This window comes from Nicotiana tomentosiformis, chromosome 2 (genome assembly GCF_000390325.3).
Source record: "Nicotiana tomentosiformis chromosome 2, ASM39032v3, whole genome shotgun sequence".
NCBI lineage: Eukaryota > Viridiplantae > Streptophyta > Magnoliopsida > Solanales > Solanaceae > Nicotiana > Nicotiana tomentosiformis.
In genome coordinates this window covers 18,768,493-18,785,832 of record NC_090813.1, presented here as the reverse complement: position 1 = coordinate 18,785,832, position 17,340 = coordinate 18,768,493, and the positions used below count along the sequence as shown (strand labels likewise).

The 17,340-nt window shown below is 37.0% G+C and overlaps 1 protein-coding gene across 1 annotated transcript; it reads right to left on the bottom strand.

The window, feature by feature from the left end:
- Nucleotides 1-12,512: 12,512 nt before the first annotated feature.
- LOC138904431 (uncharacterized) lies at nt 12,513-13,121 on the bottom strand. Its single transcript, XM_070192930.1, has one exon. It carries the CDS (start codon nt 13,119-13,121, stop codon nt 12,513-12,515), a length of 609 nt encoding a protein of 202 aa, XP_070049031.1.
- Nucleotides 13,122-17,340: the final 4,219 nt, after the last annotated feature.

Genomic DNA, 17,340 nt, shown 5'->3' with positions numbered 1-17,340 from the left:
GTCCGTCGGTATATGTATTACGTGTTCTCACCATCTGCGAGAGAATAAGAATATAATGATTTAATCATCGATGATAGAATAAGATTGGACGACAGAATACGAAAAATGTGATATTGTTCCTAAACTTCGTAGCCTCTGAAAGATAAGTATAGACGTCTCCGTTTCGATCCTTCAGACTCTACTAAGCTTGATCGTGACTCGTGAAAACTAAGTAACCTAGTGCTCTGATACCAACTTGTCACAACCCGAAATTCCCATCTCCAGGACCGTGATGGCGCCTAACATTTCACTTGCTATGCAAGCCAACGTTAAAATAATCTTAACCATTTTTAAGCAAATTAAATTAAACATAAGTTAATTACTGAAATAAAGTGTGGAAGACCATAACAACCGAATCATCACAATACATCCCTGAATCTGGTGTCACAAAAGCACGAGCTACTAGAATAATACAAATAAAGTTCTGAATAAAATTCAAGTTGTTTGACAGATATTACACAGCTAAGATAAGATAGAAGGGGACTTCAGAACTGCGAACGCTGTGCTGTTATACCTCAAGTCTCTTATGAGTAGCTAAATCCGATCACATCTACGGTACGCCACTAGGACCAACTCCAAAATCTACACAATAAGTGCAGAATATAGTATGAGTACAACCGACCCCATGTATTCCGTAAGTGTTGAGCCTAACCTCGATGAAGTAGTGATGAGGCTATGACAAGACACTTACGTACACAATCTTTACAAGTATATACAAATACGAAACAACAATAATACAATAAATAACAATTTATAAATTGGGAGGGGACATGCGAATGGGAATGATATAATAATTTCAGTGGGAGAAGTATCACTTAGCAGCCGATTAATTCATTAACAATAAAATGAGCAACTGATAATATAAAAATGGCACGGCACCACCCTTTGTACTTTTACTCTCATCCCTCCCATAAACTGATAGATAAATAATAATAATAATAATTGGCACTATATCACCCTTCGTGCCTTAACTCTCTTTTGGCACGACATCACCCTTCGTGCTTTTATACTCTCTGAAAATGGCACAACATCACCCATCGTGCTTTTACACTAAAAAATGACACGACATCACCCTTCGTGCTTTTACACTCTTTCTCACCATATTCAACAATAATTAAATCAATAACAATTTCATGAATAATGATCAATTAATCAATAATAAACTTAAGCATGAATGTCTTAATTAAATAAGTAATTATTCAAAATGAAATAAATTCCTCCAGCATGCTTTGACTCAACCACAACGCATAAGTACTCGTCACCTCACATATACGTTGTACCCGCACATTAAATCGCGTCACAAGTAGACAAATAAATCCTACTCTCTCAAGTTAAGGTTAACCACGACACTTACCTTGCTTTGCAACCAAATTCAAGATTCCAATAAACCTTTGCCTCGCGAATTTATGTCTGAAATCCTCAAATCTAGTCAATAACAATTCAATATACTCAATATAAATCGTAGGAATTAATTCCATATGAATTTACTAATTTTTTGGATTAAAATCCGAAATTCATCTAAAAATTAACAATTGGGGTCCACGTCTCAAACCTCGAAAAAACTTACAAAATTCGAACACTCGTTACGAGGCGAGTCCAACCATACAAAAATTATCAACTTTCGATGTCAAATGGACCTTCAAATCTTAAATTTTTATTTTTGGAAAGTTTTACAAAAATTCCAATTTCTTCCATCTAAATACGAAAATAAATGATGAATATAGACATGGATTTATGAAATATAATCGCTTTGGTTATAGAACACTTACCCAATTCAAAGTCGTGAAAAATCCCTTTGGAATTGCCAAAATCCGAGACTCAAACTCAAAAATGAGTAAAAATGGCTAAAACCCGATTTTATGTATTTTGTCCAGTATTTTTGCACATGCGGACTATATTTTTGCTCCTGCGGACTCGCATTTGTGAGACAAAGCTCGCATTTGCGGAACAGGGCAGCATGTATAGTGGCCGCATCTGCGCCTAGAAATGCCGCACCTGCGACATCGTAGAAGCGCTCCAGTGACCGCAGAAGCGGTATTCCTCACAGAAGCGGCTCGCCCATCGAGAAGCGGTTGTGCACCTGCGCTCATTTCTCCACAGAAGCGGAGCTCGGCAGGGATGTCCAATGTCGCAGAAGCAACTGGAATTCCGCAGGAGCGACCACGCACCTACGCACAGAATGTCGCAGGTGCTACGCACCAGAACCAGCAGTGGGCAGCAGGTTCCAATTGCTTCGTGGCTCGTTTGAAACTCATCCGAGCCACCCGGGTCCTCGTCCGAATATTCCAACAAGTCCAGAAACATAATACGAACTTACTCGTGATTTCAATTCACGTCAAACAACATCAAAATTATAATTCACACCTCGATTTGAACTTTTGATTTTTCAAACTTTTTACTTTGCAAAACTCGTGCCCAAATATATTAAACGAATCTATAATGACTTTAAATTTGGCACACAAGTCATAAATGATATAACGGAGCTATTTTAATTTTTGAAATCTCAATCCGAGTGTGATATCAATAAAGTCAAATCTGTGGTCAAACTTTGAAAACTTTTAGCCTTTAGATTTCTAGTTTTTGTTAAATAGCAATAATTTGAGTTAGGGACCTCCGAATTTGATTCCAGGCATATGCCCAAGTCCCAAATTACGATACGGACCTATCGGAGCTATCAAAATACTGATCCGAGCCCATTTGCTCAAAATATTGATCAAAATCAACTCAATTGAGTTTTAAGACTTTATTTTACATTTTAATTCATTTTTCACATAAAACTTTCCCGAAAAATTATACGGACTGCACACGCAAGTCAAAGAGTGATGAATAGCGGGTCATCACAAATGATGATTTGAAGATAGAAAGACTAGAAATTGATCGAGAATATTTTTTAATCATTTGTACCCTTTTGTTAGAGCTTGATAGAAAAAAAGAAAGAGTATTTTGTCCACCTTTTCTAACCTGCGGAAGACATTTCATAAGAATTCATGGAACTCGTATGAATTTTAATATTTGTGGGTGTTGGGATTCGTTCTAAAATATATGATGGCATAATGCAATTCCTTTTGTACATAGTTTTTATTGTGATGGGAAAATACTTTTCTGGGGGCCACAAAGTGGTTGGATCGTTGGATCAAAGAAATGAGCACGGTCTTTAAATTTTGGAATGATATTTGCCTAGTTAGCACTTTAAGAGAAGGGTCTCAGTGTCATAGTGGACTTCTGTTAGGGCTAGGGACAATTTTGTCTACTATCTTAACGCTGGAATGTATTTAGACCAAAAGTAGAATTAGGGATAAACGTGACTAATTTACTAAAGTAGAGGGACAAATTTGACCTTTTTCTATAATACCAAAAATATCGAATTGAAATGTCTTAATACCGCACCATACTTACCGACGAACACCCATGCCAAACACTCAATGTTATTTGTTTGGAATAACTATATTTTATATTGATTAAAAAATTTAATTTATATTTTTTGTTTATATTTTATATTTTAATTGAATTCTTTTATAATAAATGTTTACATTTATTTTTCTTTTCTAAATAATACTAATTGCAAATTGAACATTTAAAGTCATTTTTCGTAATTTGATACTTAAAAGTACTTTTTTAAAAGATTGGTCAAATACATGAGCTTGCAAAAAGCACTTTTGAACAAAAATACTTTTCAAAATAAACAGTCTTGACAACTTGGCCAAACAGGTTCTTATATGATAGAATATAAGGGTCCACCGAACTCTATAGAGAACCAGGTTCCCTATCAGTTCCACTAGAACACACGCACACTGTAGTAAGTAAATAACAAGAGGAATTTTACGTGAAAAATTCCCAGTTCAACAGGATTAAAAGCCACGACTTACCCTTGTAGGATTTTAACTTCACTACTGAGCAACTCTTAGATTACAATCTCCGCAACCTAGGAATTATCCTCTTAATCCCTCACTAACTTGTAATACTCTATTACAAGCCACTTTGTAATAACTCTATTATAAAGACTTTACAACTCGACTAACTCTAGCCAAGACTCAAACACAAAGGTATAAAGTTTACAAAGAGTTTCCTACAGAATACATCTAAACAAGCTAAGTAGGAATTACAATTGAATAACTATTACAAAGTTACAACTCAACTAAGGACATACAATGACTTGCTGTGGGAAATTGGTCCGTAGTAGTGTTGCGCTTTATTCTTGATGCACTTGAGAATTGATTGCTTGATGATCAATAATCGTGAGGGAGCTTCTATGAATTCTCTAAGTGAACAAGTCCTTTGTTTTACCTTTCTTAATGTTAATAATGCACTTGTGACATCACTTGGGATGAAGTAAGCAAGGTAGGTAAAAGACACTCCTCATAAAGTTGACTGTTGCACTGTTTCTACACTGTAGCGTGTGCAAGCAACAACGTTACAGCTGGGGTAGTTGACTTGTACAGTTTTCTCGGGAAACGATAGTACTCTAATCCCTCTGTTGCTCCTTTGAATCTGAAGAGTCGAAGCATATTCCAAGCTGGAACCTTTCGATCTTAAGGTCTTGAGGATATGTAATTGGTTCCTTATCTGGTTCTTGAGAGTAAGTTTGTTAGATCATCAAAACATAAAAGCAAGGTACTTGTAACCTATCAATTTCTCCCCTTTTTATGATGACAAATTTATAATTGAAAATCCCAAAAAAAACCACATAGAACCAGACAGTGAACCAGAAAAGCCTTAAGTTTCCCCCTGAGTCTGTATTCCCCCTTAATCTTTCCCCTTTTGGCATTATAAAAAGAAGAGAAACAAGTATATAGCAAAAATAAGTCTAGCTTGAGTTAACTCATGCCACTTGTGTGCACACAACATGACTAAAAACAGAGCATAAAGACAAGGCATAGTTAGCAAAAAGGGAAAAGATGGCATTAACATTAATTTGCATTTTTCAATAGGAACAGAGTCAATGTTACTACCACCATCCATAGTTTTGAACAAACAAAAATAACACCACAAACATCATCATAAAAATTGACACTGAGGGAATAGATCGATCACTAAAGACTGGACACTAAAGGGACACTGTTTAGGGAGCATTGGAAGGAGATGGCTTAGAAAGGGCTTGGAGGACTAAATTCATTCGAGCATTTGCTGACATTTGCTCGTTGAGCAGTCTCTCTTTCAGGCCCTCCACTTGTTTCCTAAGCTCAATATTCTCTTTTGTTAGACGAGCAACCTCTTCTCCTTGAGAACTACTGGAACCAGGTGCCTCTTGTAGCTGACTTAACTGAGTCTCAAGGATAGCATTCCTTGCTTTCAATTTCCTTATCTCTGAGGTAGCACTGTTCTGAGCATTGATCAACTGAGATATGGTAGAAGTGCTTCCAACCCCTCCAATTTTCTCGATAACTCATATTCTTCAAGAGTAGCTTTGGATAAAGTTTGCTTCTTTGTGCCCACTTTAGCTTGTCCCAGAGGAACCTTGAAGTGGCTAAAGTCCTTGGTGAGAAGGAACCCATACGGCAACCTATGATTACCATCTTTAAAGTGTGTCACTTTGTTCATGTGCTCTATCACAATCCCAGGCAGATTAATGGTAGTGAAGTTGTCCAGTGCTTCCATGAGGAACAAGACTTCACGAGAGGTGATAGATCTTCTCTCAGCTCAAGGCAGCAGTACCTTGTTCACCATCTCAAACAACAGTTGGTATACAGGAAGGAGGGCTTTCTTCTGAACCCGTTCCCCCTGCTGAACTGCTATGTCCTTTAATATGGAATTTCTGAAGTTTTGAGAACATGATCCATGAACACTAGACAGACCTTCAACAGGCACACCAAGAATGGACCCCAACAAGGTAGAGTCCATCACCATATCAACTCCATTCACCAACACACAGATGTGATCATCTTCAACTTTAAAAAGGTCAGCATAGAAACTTTGAACTTCCTCTTCATACACCATTGGAGCATCATTTGTGAACAAATGTGTCCACTGTTGGAACTCACAAATCTCAACCAGCTGTCTCATACCAGCCTCCTCCAAGATATCAGGGGCAAATGTGCGGCCCCATAGCACTTTTTGACTTCTTAACCTCTCTTTCCTAGCAATCCTTGGATCACCCACTCTGGCCTTCTTTGAGGAATTAGGTTCCTCATCCGTATAAGATTTTCTCTTAGCAGACTTGCAAACATTCTTTCCTTTTTCATCAGACTTCACATACTTTTCACCCAATTCTTCCATTATCTTGGCATTAGACTCTTCTACCAACTTATCACCAGATTCTTTCACCACATTTTCACTAGCGACAACATCATCAGACTTGTTCAGACTTTCAGCAAACACAAAAGATCCCCTTTTAGGCTTGGGGATACCATGCTTTTGTGAGCGCTTTCTAGTCAAGGAACCAGGTTCCTGTTCTACTTCATCATCCACATTCACAACTGGCACTGTCTTCTCGCTTACAACTTTCCCATCTTTCACTAATTTTCTTCTCCTTGACTTAGCTTGGCTGTTCTTAAGCGCAGACTCAAGAGCCTCCTTCTTTTGCAACCTTGTAGTAGGTCGCTTAGGAGTAGACTCTTGAGTAACCATTGATATATGCCTAGTCAAGCTAGCAATTATATATCATCAGAATCCTCTTCACTTTCCCTAACTACTTCTTCAGAATCAGATCTCATCTCAGGCACAACCACACACAGAGGCTCAGCATCGAAATGAGGGGAGGGAGCAGGATCAATACTGACCTGGGGCTCTTGAGAGGACCCCTGAGTTGGATCCTCTGAGGAGGGATCATGTCCCTCATTTGGGACCCTAGTAGTATTGTCATGTGTCGATTGTTCAATAGGTACAAACTCTCTAGCCTCTTTCATAGTCTTAGACTCTTCCCCCTAAGTCCCAAAACCATCATCACCTCCTTCTATAACAACCCCTTCAAAAGCTATGGAAAACATGTTCTCTATTGCCTCTTTCTCTTGTACATCCATGGAGAACTCAATAGAGGAAGGAGTGTTACCCGTGGACACAAGATCATGAGCAGTCTTTGTTGAGTCAAACTTCTCGGAACTATCAGTTTGATATACCTTTGACCCTTTTTTTATAGGCGAACTTGAAATTTCCTTATTTTCTTCTTTGTCAGCAGTACTCTGTTCATCCCTTTTTTTGGGCGAAGTAGGAGAAGGACTCTGGGCTACAAAACTTTGGGGAGTGGAGATTTTGTGACTCCTATGAGAACCAGAACTCAAGTGGGTAGGAGAGGAGAGGGAATATGGGGGTGACTCTATCCTAGAGTTTTGGTTAGCAGTGGTGTGGGGTGAGGAGTCTAATATCGGTGTTTCAACAGGTGAGGACTCAATGGGGATGTCACTTGGAACACTCGGGGTTGTTTGATTTTCAGCCATGGTGAGAAGAAGAGAAGGGATTTGGCAGTTTAAAGAGAGGCAGAAGAATGAGTTTTTGAAATCTGATGGGAGGAGTTGTGACAGTGATAGATGTATAAATGATGGATGAGTGACCGGATAAGAAAGGGTGGAAGTTTTGGGAGTTGGGTCGGTTCTCAATGGGTGAGACGTTTGGGTTCAAAGGACGCAAAGAAAAAGTAACTGACATACTGATGATATGGCACTTATTTTAACCGTTCAAAATTGTGCATGAGAGAACAAAGAAACTACTAACCTGTGTTAGGAGAACTAGGTTCCCTGACTAATCTTGCATTTGTAAGCTTTGCCCTTTTTACCAGCACGTATTGTATCAATTGCCTATTTGCTTTGTAATCATCATGCGTGTCTACCTGTAACGGTATAGAGATGAGTTAGACTTTGCCAGAAAATACTTTTTAGCTAATTTTACCTGAACATTTCTTTCATAGCCAATCATCGAGGGACCAGGTTCCCAGTTGGGCTTTATCAACCCCAGTGCCAGACGATTTCTTTCAAAATGTTCTCTACTCAAGGCCTTGGTAAATATGTCTGCAATCTGATCTTCTGTGCTGCAGAATTTCATGCAAATGAGCCTTTTTTCAACATTGTCTCTGAGGAAGTGGTGACTCACATCAATGTGCTTGATTATCTTATCTTGGACTGGATTTTTGGCCATATTGAGTGCACTTGTATTGTCGCATGGGAGAGGCACACAATCTGAGAACACTCCAAAGTCTTCTAGATGCTGCTTGATCCACATCGATTGAGCATATCAAGAAGTAACTACTACATATTCTGCTTCTGCAATTGAGAGTGCCACTAAGTTTTGCTTCCTTGTACCCCACGAGATTAGGCAAGAACCCAGGAAATGTGCTATTCCAGGCGTGCTTTTCCTGCCCACCAGATAGCCTGCATAATCAGCGTCAGCATACCCAATAAGATCAAAGCTCTCACCTGAGGGATAGTAGAGAACCAGGTCCTGCGTTCCTTTGAGATATCTCAATATTCTCTTGGCAGCCTTCAGATGAGATTCCTTTGGATTAGATTGAAACCTTGCACAAAGGCCCACGCTGAACATAATGTCTGGTCTGCTTGCAGTGAGATACAAGAGTGACCATATGATCCCTCTATACATGGTCTGATTTACAGGGGAACTAGGTCCATCCATGTCTAGATGGGTAGCTGTGGCAATAGGGGTATCGATGACTTTTGATGCTTCCTTGTCAACCCTTTTCAGCAATTCCTTGATGTACTTCTGCTGACTTATCAATGTTCCCTTCTGAGATTGCTTCACTTGAAGTCCGAGAAAGAAATTTAATTATCCCATCATACTCATCTCGAACTCACTCCCCATGAGTTTTGCAAATTCTTCACAAAGAGAGTCAGTTGTGGCTCCAAAGATGATATCATCAACATATACCTGAACAATGAGCAGGTTCCTCCCTCATTTTTTCAGAAAAAGAGTGTTGTCAATTTTTCCTCTTGTAAATCCATTTTCTATAAGGAATTTTGACAACCTTTCATACCAAGATCGGGGAGCCTGCTTTAGCCCGTATAATGCCTTGTCTAGTTTGAACACATGCTTAGGATGCTCGTGACACTCAAAACCAGGAGGTTGTTTGACATAGACTTCTTCTTTGCAGATAGCCATTTAGAAATACACTTTTGATATCCATTTTGAATAGTGTGAACTCCATATGAGATGCAAAGGCAATAAGAATTCTAATGGCTTCCATTCGAGCAACTAGAGCAAGTATTTCATCATAATCGATCCCTTCTTCCTGATTGTAGCCCTGAACTACAAGCCTTGCCTTATTTCTTGTTGTATTTCCAAACTCATCAAGTTTGTTTCTGAATACCCACCTGGTTCCTATGATAGTTCGATCTGCGGGTCGAGGGACTAGGTGCCATACCTTGCTTCTTTTAAATTGTTGCAGCTCCTCTTGCATGGTTGTGATCTAGTCTGCATCTTTCAACGCCTCTTTGATGTTTTTGGGCTCTATTTGAGAAAGAAAGGCTGAAAAGGCAAGTGAGTTTCTTACTTTTTACATGGTTTGAACTCCTAAGTCAAGATGGGTGATTATGTTGTCAAGAGGATGTGAGCTTTTATGCTTCCAATTTGGTACCTGAATCTCATTGGTGGAGGGCCCAGGTATGTCTGACTGAGGTTCTTGGGCGCTTCTAACTTCAGCAAGTGGAGTACCTTGGACTGCATCAACAACTCTATTTTTAACTTCAGTTGTTCTGATTGAGGAACCTGGTTCCTCTATGTCAGTTGGAGATTCATTTGTGCCATTGTCAATTGAATCCTTGACCTGACCCCTCATGTTAGTTTTTCCATTTGCCATGTCAATGACTTCACCAGGGACAGATGAGGGTTCTCCACCTTGATCAACACGTCTGTCTTTCTAACATAAGAGATGAGATTCATCAAACATCACATGTATACTTTCCTCAACACATTGAGTCCTTTTATTGTACACTTTGTAAGCTTTGCTTTGCGATGAGTATCCTAGAAAAATTCCTTCATCACTTTTGGCATCGAATTTTCCAAGAGCTTCCTTTCCATTGTTGTGAACAAAGCATTTACACCCAAAAGTCCTTAGATGTGTCAGCTTGGGCTTCCTTCAATTCAGTAGTTCATATGGAGTTTTGTTCAGAATGGACCTGATCATGCACCTGTTCACCAAATAGCAGGCAGTGTTAACAGCTTCTACCCAAAAATTCTTTGCAATCCTACTGTCAATCAACATTGTTCTTACCGTGACTTCAAGAGTTCTATTCTTCCTCTCCACAATACCATTTTGTTGAGGTGTTCTTGGTGCTGAGAAATTGTGAGTGATACCATTTTTGGTACAGAACTCATCAAATTTGGCATTGTTAAACTCTGTCCCATGATCAGACCTGATGTTGGCTACCTTATTACCCATCTTCACTTGGATCTTCTTGACAAAAGCAACGAACACTTCAAAGGTTTCATCTTTGGTCCTGAGAAACAGAGTTCAGGTGAATCTGGAGTAGTCATCAACTATCACAAAGATGTACTTCTTTCCTCCTCTGCTTGGCACCCTCATAGGTCTACATAGATCCATGTGAAGGAGATCAAGTATCCTTGAGGTGCTAGCTTTCTTTTTGGGCTTGAATGAGGATTTGACTTGCTTGCCTTTTACACATGCATCATACACTTTGTGATCCTTGAAGCTTGACTTGGACAAACCACGAACCATGTCCTTCCTGACCAATTTATTCAGCAATGTGAAGCTTGCATGACCCAGCCTCCTGTGCCATAGTTCAGCATCATCATCTACGGCACTTAGACAACTGGGATCACCATTCTGTAGAGACTCAAAATTAGCAACATAGATATTTTTGTATTTTTTTGCTACTAGCACCACCTTACCAGTCACTAAGTTTGTGACTGTACATATTTTTTACACAAATTCTACCTTGTTTTCCTAGTCACAGATCTGGGAAACACTTAGCAAGTTGTACTTTAATCCGTTCACATAGTACATATTTTCGATTGAGTGTGAGAGAGACTTCCCAATCCTTCCAACTCCCAGAATGTATCATTTCTTTCCATTTCCAAAGGATACACTCCCTCCTTGCAGGGCCTTAAATGAAAGGAAATCATTTGTACTTCCAGTCATATGCTTTGAGCAACTACTATCCGTGTACCATTATAGGCTGCTTCCTTTCATTGTTCCCTAAACAAGAAGATCAGGAGTTAGACTTAGGAACCCAAATTAGTTTGGGTCCCTTATAACGAGGAAAGAGGTGAATGAGGGATCTTTTGGTCTATGCAGGCATCATGCGTTTTTTATATGAGGGACCAGGTTCTATGCCAGTGGTTACTTTTTCAGCAAAAGATTTGTTTTTCTGCTGTGACTAAAATCTGGTCTTACAGTTTTCTTTAAAGTGTCCATTGTTACCGCAGTGAGTGCAATGCCAATTGTCAGGTACAGTAACATACTTGCTATGAGGGTTGTAGGGAATCTTTTCCCTTTGAAACCCAATTCCCTGCCTGTTTCCCCCATTGTTTGTGTACATGTAAGTGATAGCATCAGAAGACCAGGTCCATTTGAGTGACTTTTCAAGACCACTCTTCACTTTGCCTATTTCTTCCTAAAGTTGTTTATTTTTTTCAAGCTCAGCACACAAACTAGACTTCACTGAATTTAACTCACTTTCAAGCTTAATGTGTGCCTCGCTTGCAATTTCCTTTCCCTTTTGATAACTTTCAGGCCTACTCTCCATTTTAAGTTCCCTAATTGTTTCCTTCAAATCCACTACCACCACTAATAGGTCATCTCTCTCATGCTCAAGGTTAGCAACTTTCTCAGCTAATGCTTCTTTTTCCCTTTTTAAACACTCGACGGTCTCTTTTAGGTCTACCACAACCACCATTAGATCATCTCTTCCATGTTCTATATTGTAATTTTTTCATCTAAAGTATCTTTCTCTTTCTTCAGGTTCTCAATTTTTTTCTTTAAGTCAACTACAACAACTACGAGGTCATCTCTGGTCTGTTCTGCTTCTCCTAACTTCACAATTAAAGAATCTTTATCATTTATAAGACTATGATAAGCATCAATTAACACATTTGCCAATGACATGAGTTTTTTAGGAGAATAAGATTTCAGATTTTTCTGAACATCCAGAAAATTTACCTCATCATCACCGTCATCTTCATCATCATCAGACTGAGCCATCAAGGCAAAGATTGAATCATACTCAGTTGCTTCACTTTCCACTGCCATCATTGAACTATCACCATGATTATTTTCTTCTTCAGATTCACTGGAAGAGTCTCCGAATGCAGCAAGAGTTTGTTTTACAACATTGTTAGCGACATTCTTTCTATTGAGGCGTTTATCAGGAACCGGGTTCCTCTTGGCTGCTTTGTCAAAGTTGTTTTTGTACTGATCTTGCTTTAGGAGAGGGCAATCCTTGATGAAGTATCCTAGCTTGCCACATTTATGACAGAGGTCATAATATTTTGGCTTGCTAGAACTTTCCCTTTTTGGAATGCCTCCATTCCTATGAACCATCAAGTAAGCCATATCACTATCCTCACCACTTGAATCATTGTTGCCCGTCTTGAGGACCAAGTTCTTCTCTCTCTTGGGTTCTCTTCTTCTTCTTCTTCTTCTTCATTTCATATATTTTCAGATTGCCAACAAGCTCATCAATAGTTAGCTCCTGCAAGTCTTTCGCCTCTGTAATAGCGTTCACTTTGCTTTCCCAAGAGCTGGGTAGCACACTAAGGATTTTTCTGACAAGCTTGTTTCTTGGAATGATTTCACCAAGAGAGTGAAGCTCATTGATGATAGAGGTGAACCGAGTATGCATATCTTGGATGGATTCATCGTCTTTCATCCTGAAGAGCTCGTATTCAGTTGTGAGCATGTCGATCTTAGATTGCTTCACCTTTGTTGTTCCTTCATGAGTTGTCTGAAGGGCTTCACAAATTTTCTTGGCTGACTGACTTGCTGATATCCTGTTGTATTCGTCAGGACCAATACCACAAACAAGAATTTTCTTTGCACGAAAATTCTTCTCTACCGCCTTTTGATCAGCAGCATTGAATTCCTTCCTTGTCTTGGGAATGGCTATAGCTGGGTCGCCAAGGTTCTTGGTAGGGACGAAGGGTCTGTCATATATGACATCCCATAGCTCAGAATCTTCAGCCATGATGAAGTCGTGCATCCTAGTTTTCCATTATCCGTAATACTGTCCATTGAACCTAGGTGGTCTGTAAGTAGACTGGCCTTCTTAGAAGTTTGGAGAAGCAGCCACGAGGATCCTTTCTAGGTGTTAACCTGATAGAAAGAACCCGCTCTGATACCAATTGATAGAATATAAGGGTCCACCAAACTCTATAGAGAACCAGGTTTCCTATCAGTTCCACTAGAATACACGCACATTGCAGTAAGTAAATGACAAGAGAATTTTTATGTGAAAAATTTCTAGCTCAATGGGATTAAAATCCACGACCTACCCTTGTAGGATTTCAACTTCACTACTAAGCAACTTTTAGATTACAACCTCTGCTACCTAGGAATTAACCTCTTAATCCCTCACTAACTTGTAATACTTTATTACAAGCCACTTTGTAATAACTATATTACAAAGACTTTACAACTCGACTAACTCTAGCCAAGACTCAAACACAAAAGTTTAAGGTTTATAAAAGGGTTTCCTACAGAATACTTCTAAACAAGCTAAGTAAGAATTACAATTGAAGAACTATTATAAAGTTATAACTCAACTAAGGACATACAATGACTTGCTATGAGGAACTGGTTCGTAGTAGTGTTGCTCTTTGTTCTTGATGCACTTGAGAATTGATTGCTTGATGATCAATAACCGTGAGGGAGTTTCTATGAATTCTCTAAGTGAACAAGTCCTTTGTTTTACCTTCCTTGATGTTAATAATGCACTTGTGACATCACTTGGGATGATGTAAGCAAGGTAGGTAAAAGACACTCCCCATAAAGTTGGCGGCTGCACTGTTTCTATACTGTAGCATGTGCAAGCAGCAACTTTACAGCTGAGGCAGTTGACTTGTACAGTTTCCTCGGAAAACGATAGTTATCTGTTCCCTCTGTTGTTCCTCTGACTCTGAAGAGTCGAAGCATATTCCAAGCTGGAACCTTTCGATCTTAAGGTCTTGAGAATATGTAACTGGTTCCTTATTGGTTCTTGAGAGTAAGTTTGTTAGATCATCAAAATATAAAGTAAGGTACTTGTAACATATCATTATACAATCAGGTTAAGTAAAGGCAATTGCATTTAATATCATTGATTTATATTCTTTAATAAATGATAAATAATTTGTTATAACAACTGTTAGTTACATTTATAGTGTAAAAGATCATTATACTATCAATGCATATAATTTAAATCTAAAATATTATATATTGTTACTGTAAATGAAAAAAAGAATTTAATACCCAGAAACTGGAAAAACCTAAATGTAGAAGTATTGTATTTATACGAGAGTAATAGTATATTTTTGCTGATGCGAAAGAAACCAACTTTGCTCGATCCCTTAATTAAGAATTTTCCACTAGAATAGGTGTATAGCACTACTTTAATTTGTTTTTGCATATATAGCCAAGTGCATTGGCGAATCAAACGCAAAGGCAAGTTCAATTGAATCCATAGCTTTTTATACATAACATAAATTTATATGTAAAATTTTTATTAAAAGTGTAATAAATAGTATATATGAACCCATAACTTTAAAATTATAATGAGTTCAATGCTAAAAATTTTAAAGATTGAACTCATAAAATTTAAATTTTAAAATATGATACGTGCATTAAGCGATTCTAAATTTTGGCATCTTCTAATAAAAGGAATATTTTAACACTTTCAGTTTAATTGTGATTGAGTACTTTTACTTTAAAGAATATACGTGTTTGATAAATTTAAAAAGTGCATCTCGCTTTTAAGCACGACAGTGTTATTCGGCTTGATTTGGTGAATTTTGCGTACTTTTAGACCCTGAATCACCTTTTGGATTCGAATATTCGTTCAAGAAAAACTAGTAAGGATGTATCAGGTATTTTTCAATTACCAAATCAAATTAATTGTGTCAGGTTATTAAATTTAAAGTCCAAACCAAACCAATAAAAGTCGAGTTTTTTAATCTCGTATTTTTAGGTTTTTTGGATTTTCGATTTTTTCCTCCATAAAGTCTTCATAACACAAAATATAGAATTTGTGTTTCAAATATTTCTTTAATCTTAGTAAGACATAACTATATAAGGTGTTTTTCAATAAAATAACATAAATATGAGATGAATCATCGCATTGTACAAAAATATTCAACAATAAATATAATAAAATTGCATAAAATTTATTATTAATAAGCCATAATGAAAACAAACATAATTTAAAATTACTAAGTTGCTAAAATAAGTACAACTAATAAGTACTACTATTATTTATTTAATTAAATACTAAAAGAAAAATAAGTTATGCATTTTATCTAAACAATGAAAAAACTAAAAATAGATATCCAACACTATTTTCATTCATAGTACAATTGAATTGCATGTCTTTTATTAGCATTAATATTGATTTGATTTCACTTTAGGATTTATTTGAGTAACTAATATTTATGGACTATAAAACTTATTGGAGCATCCAAAAAATATAAGTCCAAGCTTGAGATAATACGCTAAAAGATAAAACTATGAAATATCTTAAGAAATACTTATAAACTACACTACAATAAATTTTTTATGTATTAAATATATTTAAAACTTTCATACCTATAATGTCGGGTTAATTTGGTTTCGATTTGATATTTTTTTAGTTAAAACCAAACAAAATCAATTATGGTCGGGTTTTTTCTCCAACACCTAACCAAGTCAAACCAAATTATAGTCGGAGTTCTTTTTCTCGGGTTAACTTGAATTATCGAATTGGTGCGGTTTGTTGATTTCGTTTGCACACCCTTATTTGTAAGGATTCTTTTCATATGTTGGTGGCGTCGCATATAAATTACAAATTCTGGTATTTGGCCATATGCAAAGCGTTGCAATAACTTTTTTAGTATTATTAATCAGGCGTCGTGAGATGGTAAGGATAATTCATATTTATAATTATTTTTGGCTCAATTTAATAATTGATTATCGTGAGATGATAATTCACATTTTTATACCGTTAAATACAAAAACAATTAAAATATTTATTGGATAAGATATTCACCTTTTTCAATCACAATCACTAAAAAGGAAAAGAGAATTTGGGACAGATAGTTGCATGCATCACGTTTTCAATGTTTATCATAACATATTGAAATTGACAGTCAAAATCCTTGTCGACAGCTTCCATCTTTTTAACAACACCAATATCACTCATATCCCGTGAAATTAGTATTGCATTTCTTTTTCAAAAGAGTGACAAAGCAATAAAATCTAGCTATAAATCAATCGAGAGAATAAAATTCCAATAAAATTTCTCGTGATATGAAAAGAAATACTAGAAGATTTAAGTACATATCATTCAAAACGAAACTTTTAACTAAAGACTAAATTGACTAAACCATCATCTATCGAATTAATTAACCTCATATTGAGAAACTTTTGATTAGTTTGAAAAGAAATAAACTCTTTTCTAGGAGAAGAACCAAAACATCTACAATCAAACATCTCTATAACATTCTTGTTTGTTCCGAATATTTTTGTATGTTATAACGAAGTGCTGTTATAGAGAACATATATTATACTCCTTCCGTTTCAATTTATGTAAACCCATTTGACTGGGCACGGAATTTAAGAAAAGAGAGAAGACTTTTGAACTTGTTGTGTAAAATGAGGCACATATATTTTGTGTGGCTATAAATCATTGTATAAAAGTAAATTGTTTCCAAATAAGGAAAGAGGTCATTCTTTTTGGCACGGACTAAAAAGAAAATTTGTTAGGATCGGAAACCCGGGTAGTGCGAAATTTAGCCAAACAACGGTATAATGACAATAACAAAGATAATGGAAGTTGATAATAATATCAATTAAAGCAGATAAAGAAGACACCAATTTAACGTGGTTCGGTCAAAGTGACCTACGTCCACAAGCGGAGAGGAGCAATTTCACTATACGAATAAGAGTACAAAACTAGAGTAAATACTCTAATTAATCCCAAATACTCTAAGAGAATAACCTCACAAGATCACTCCAAAGAAATGGTTCACACAAGTGCTTCCCAACACTTAACTCTCATACAAAACACTCTTAATAAAGGAGGAAAGGAAGAAACAAGAAATGAAGACTGAAGTCTTGTTGGTGTGTATAAAATGAACTAATGACCTTTCCTTTTATAGGCAAAAAAGTCTTGGCCTCTTAGGTGTAAAAGAAGAGATACAACTTGTGCAAATGATGTCCAACACATAATGCAATAT

Coding starts and splice junctions, on each gene's coding strand:
- LOC138904431 (XM_070192930.1), bottom strand. CDS start 13,121: ATGGCTGAAGATTCTGAGCTATGGGATGTCATATATGACAGACCCTTC.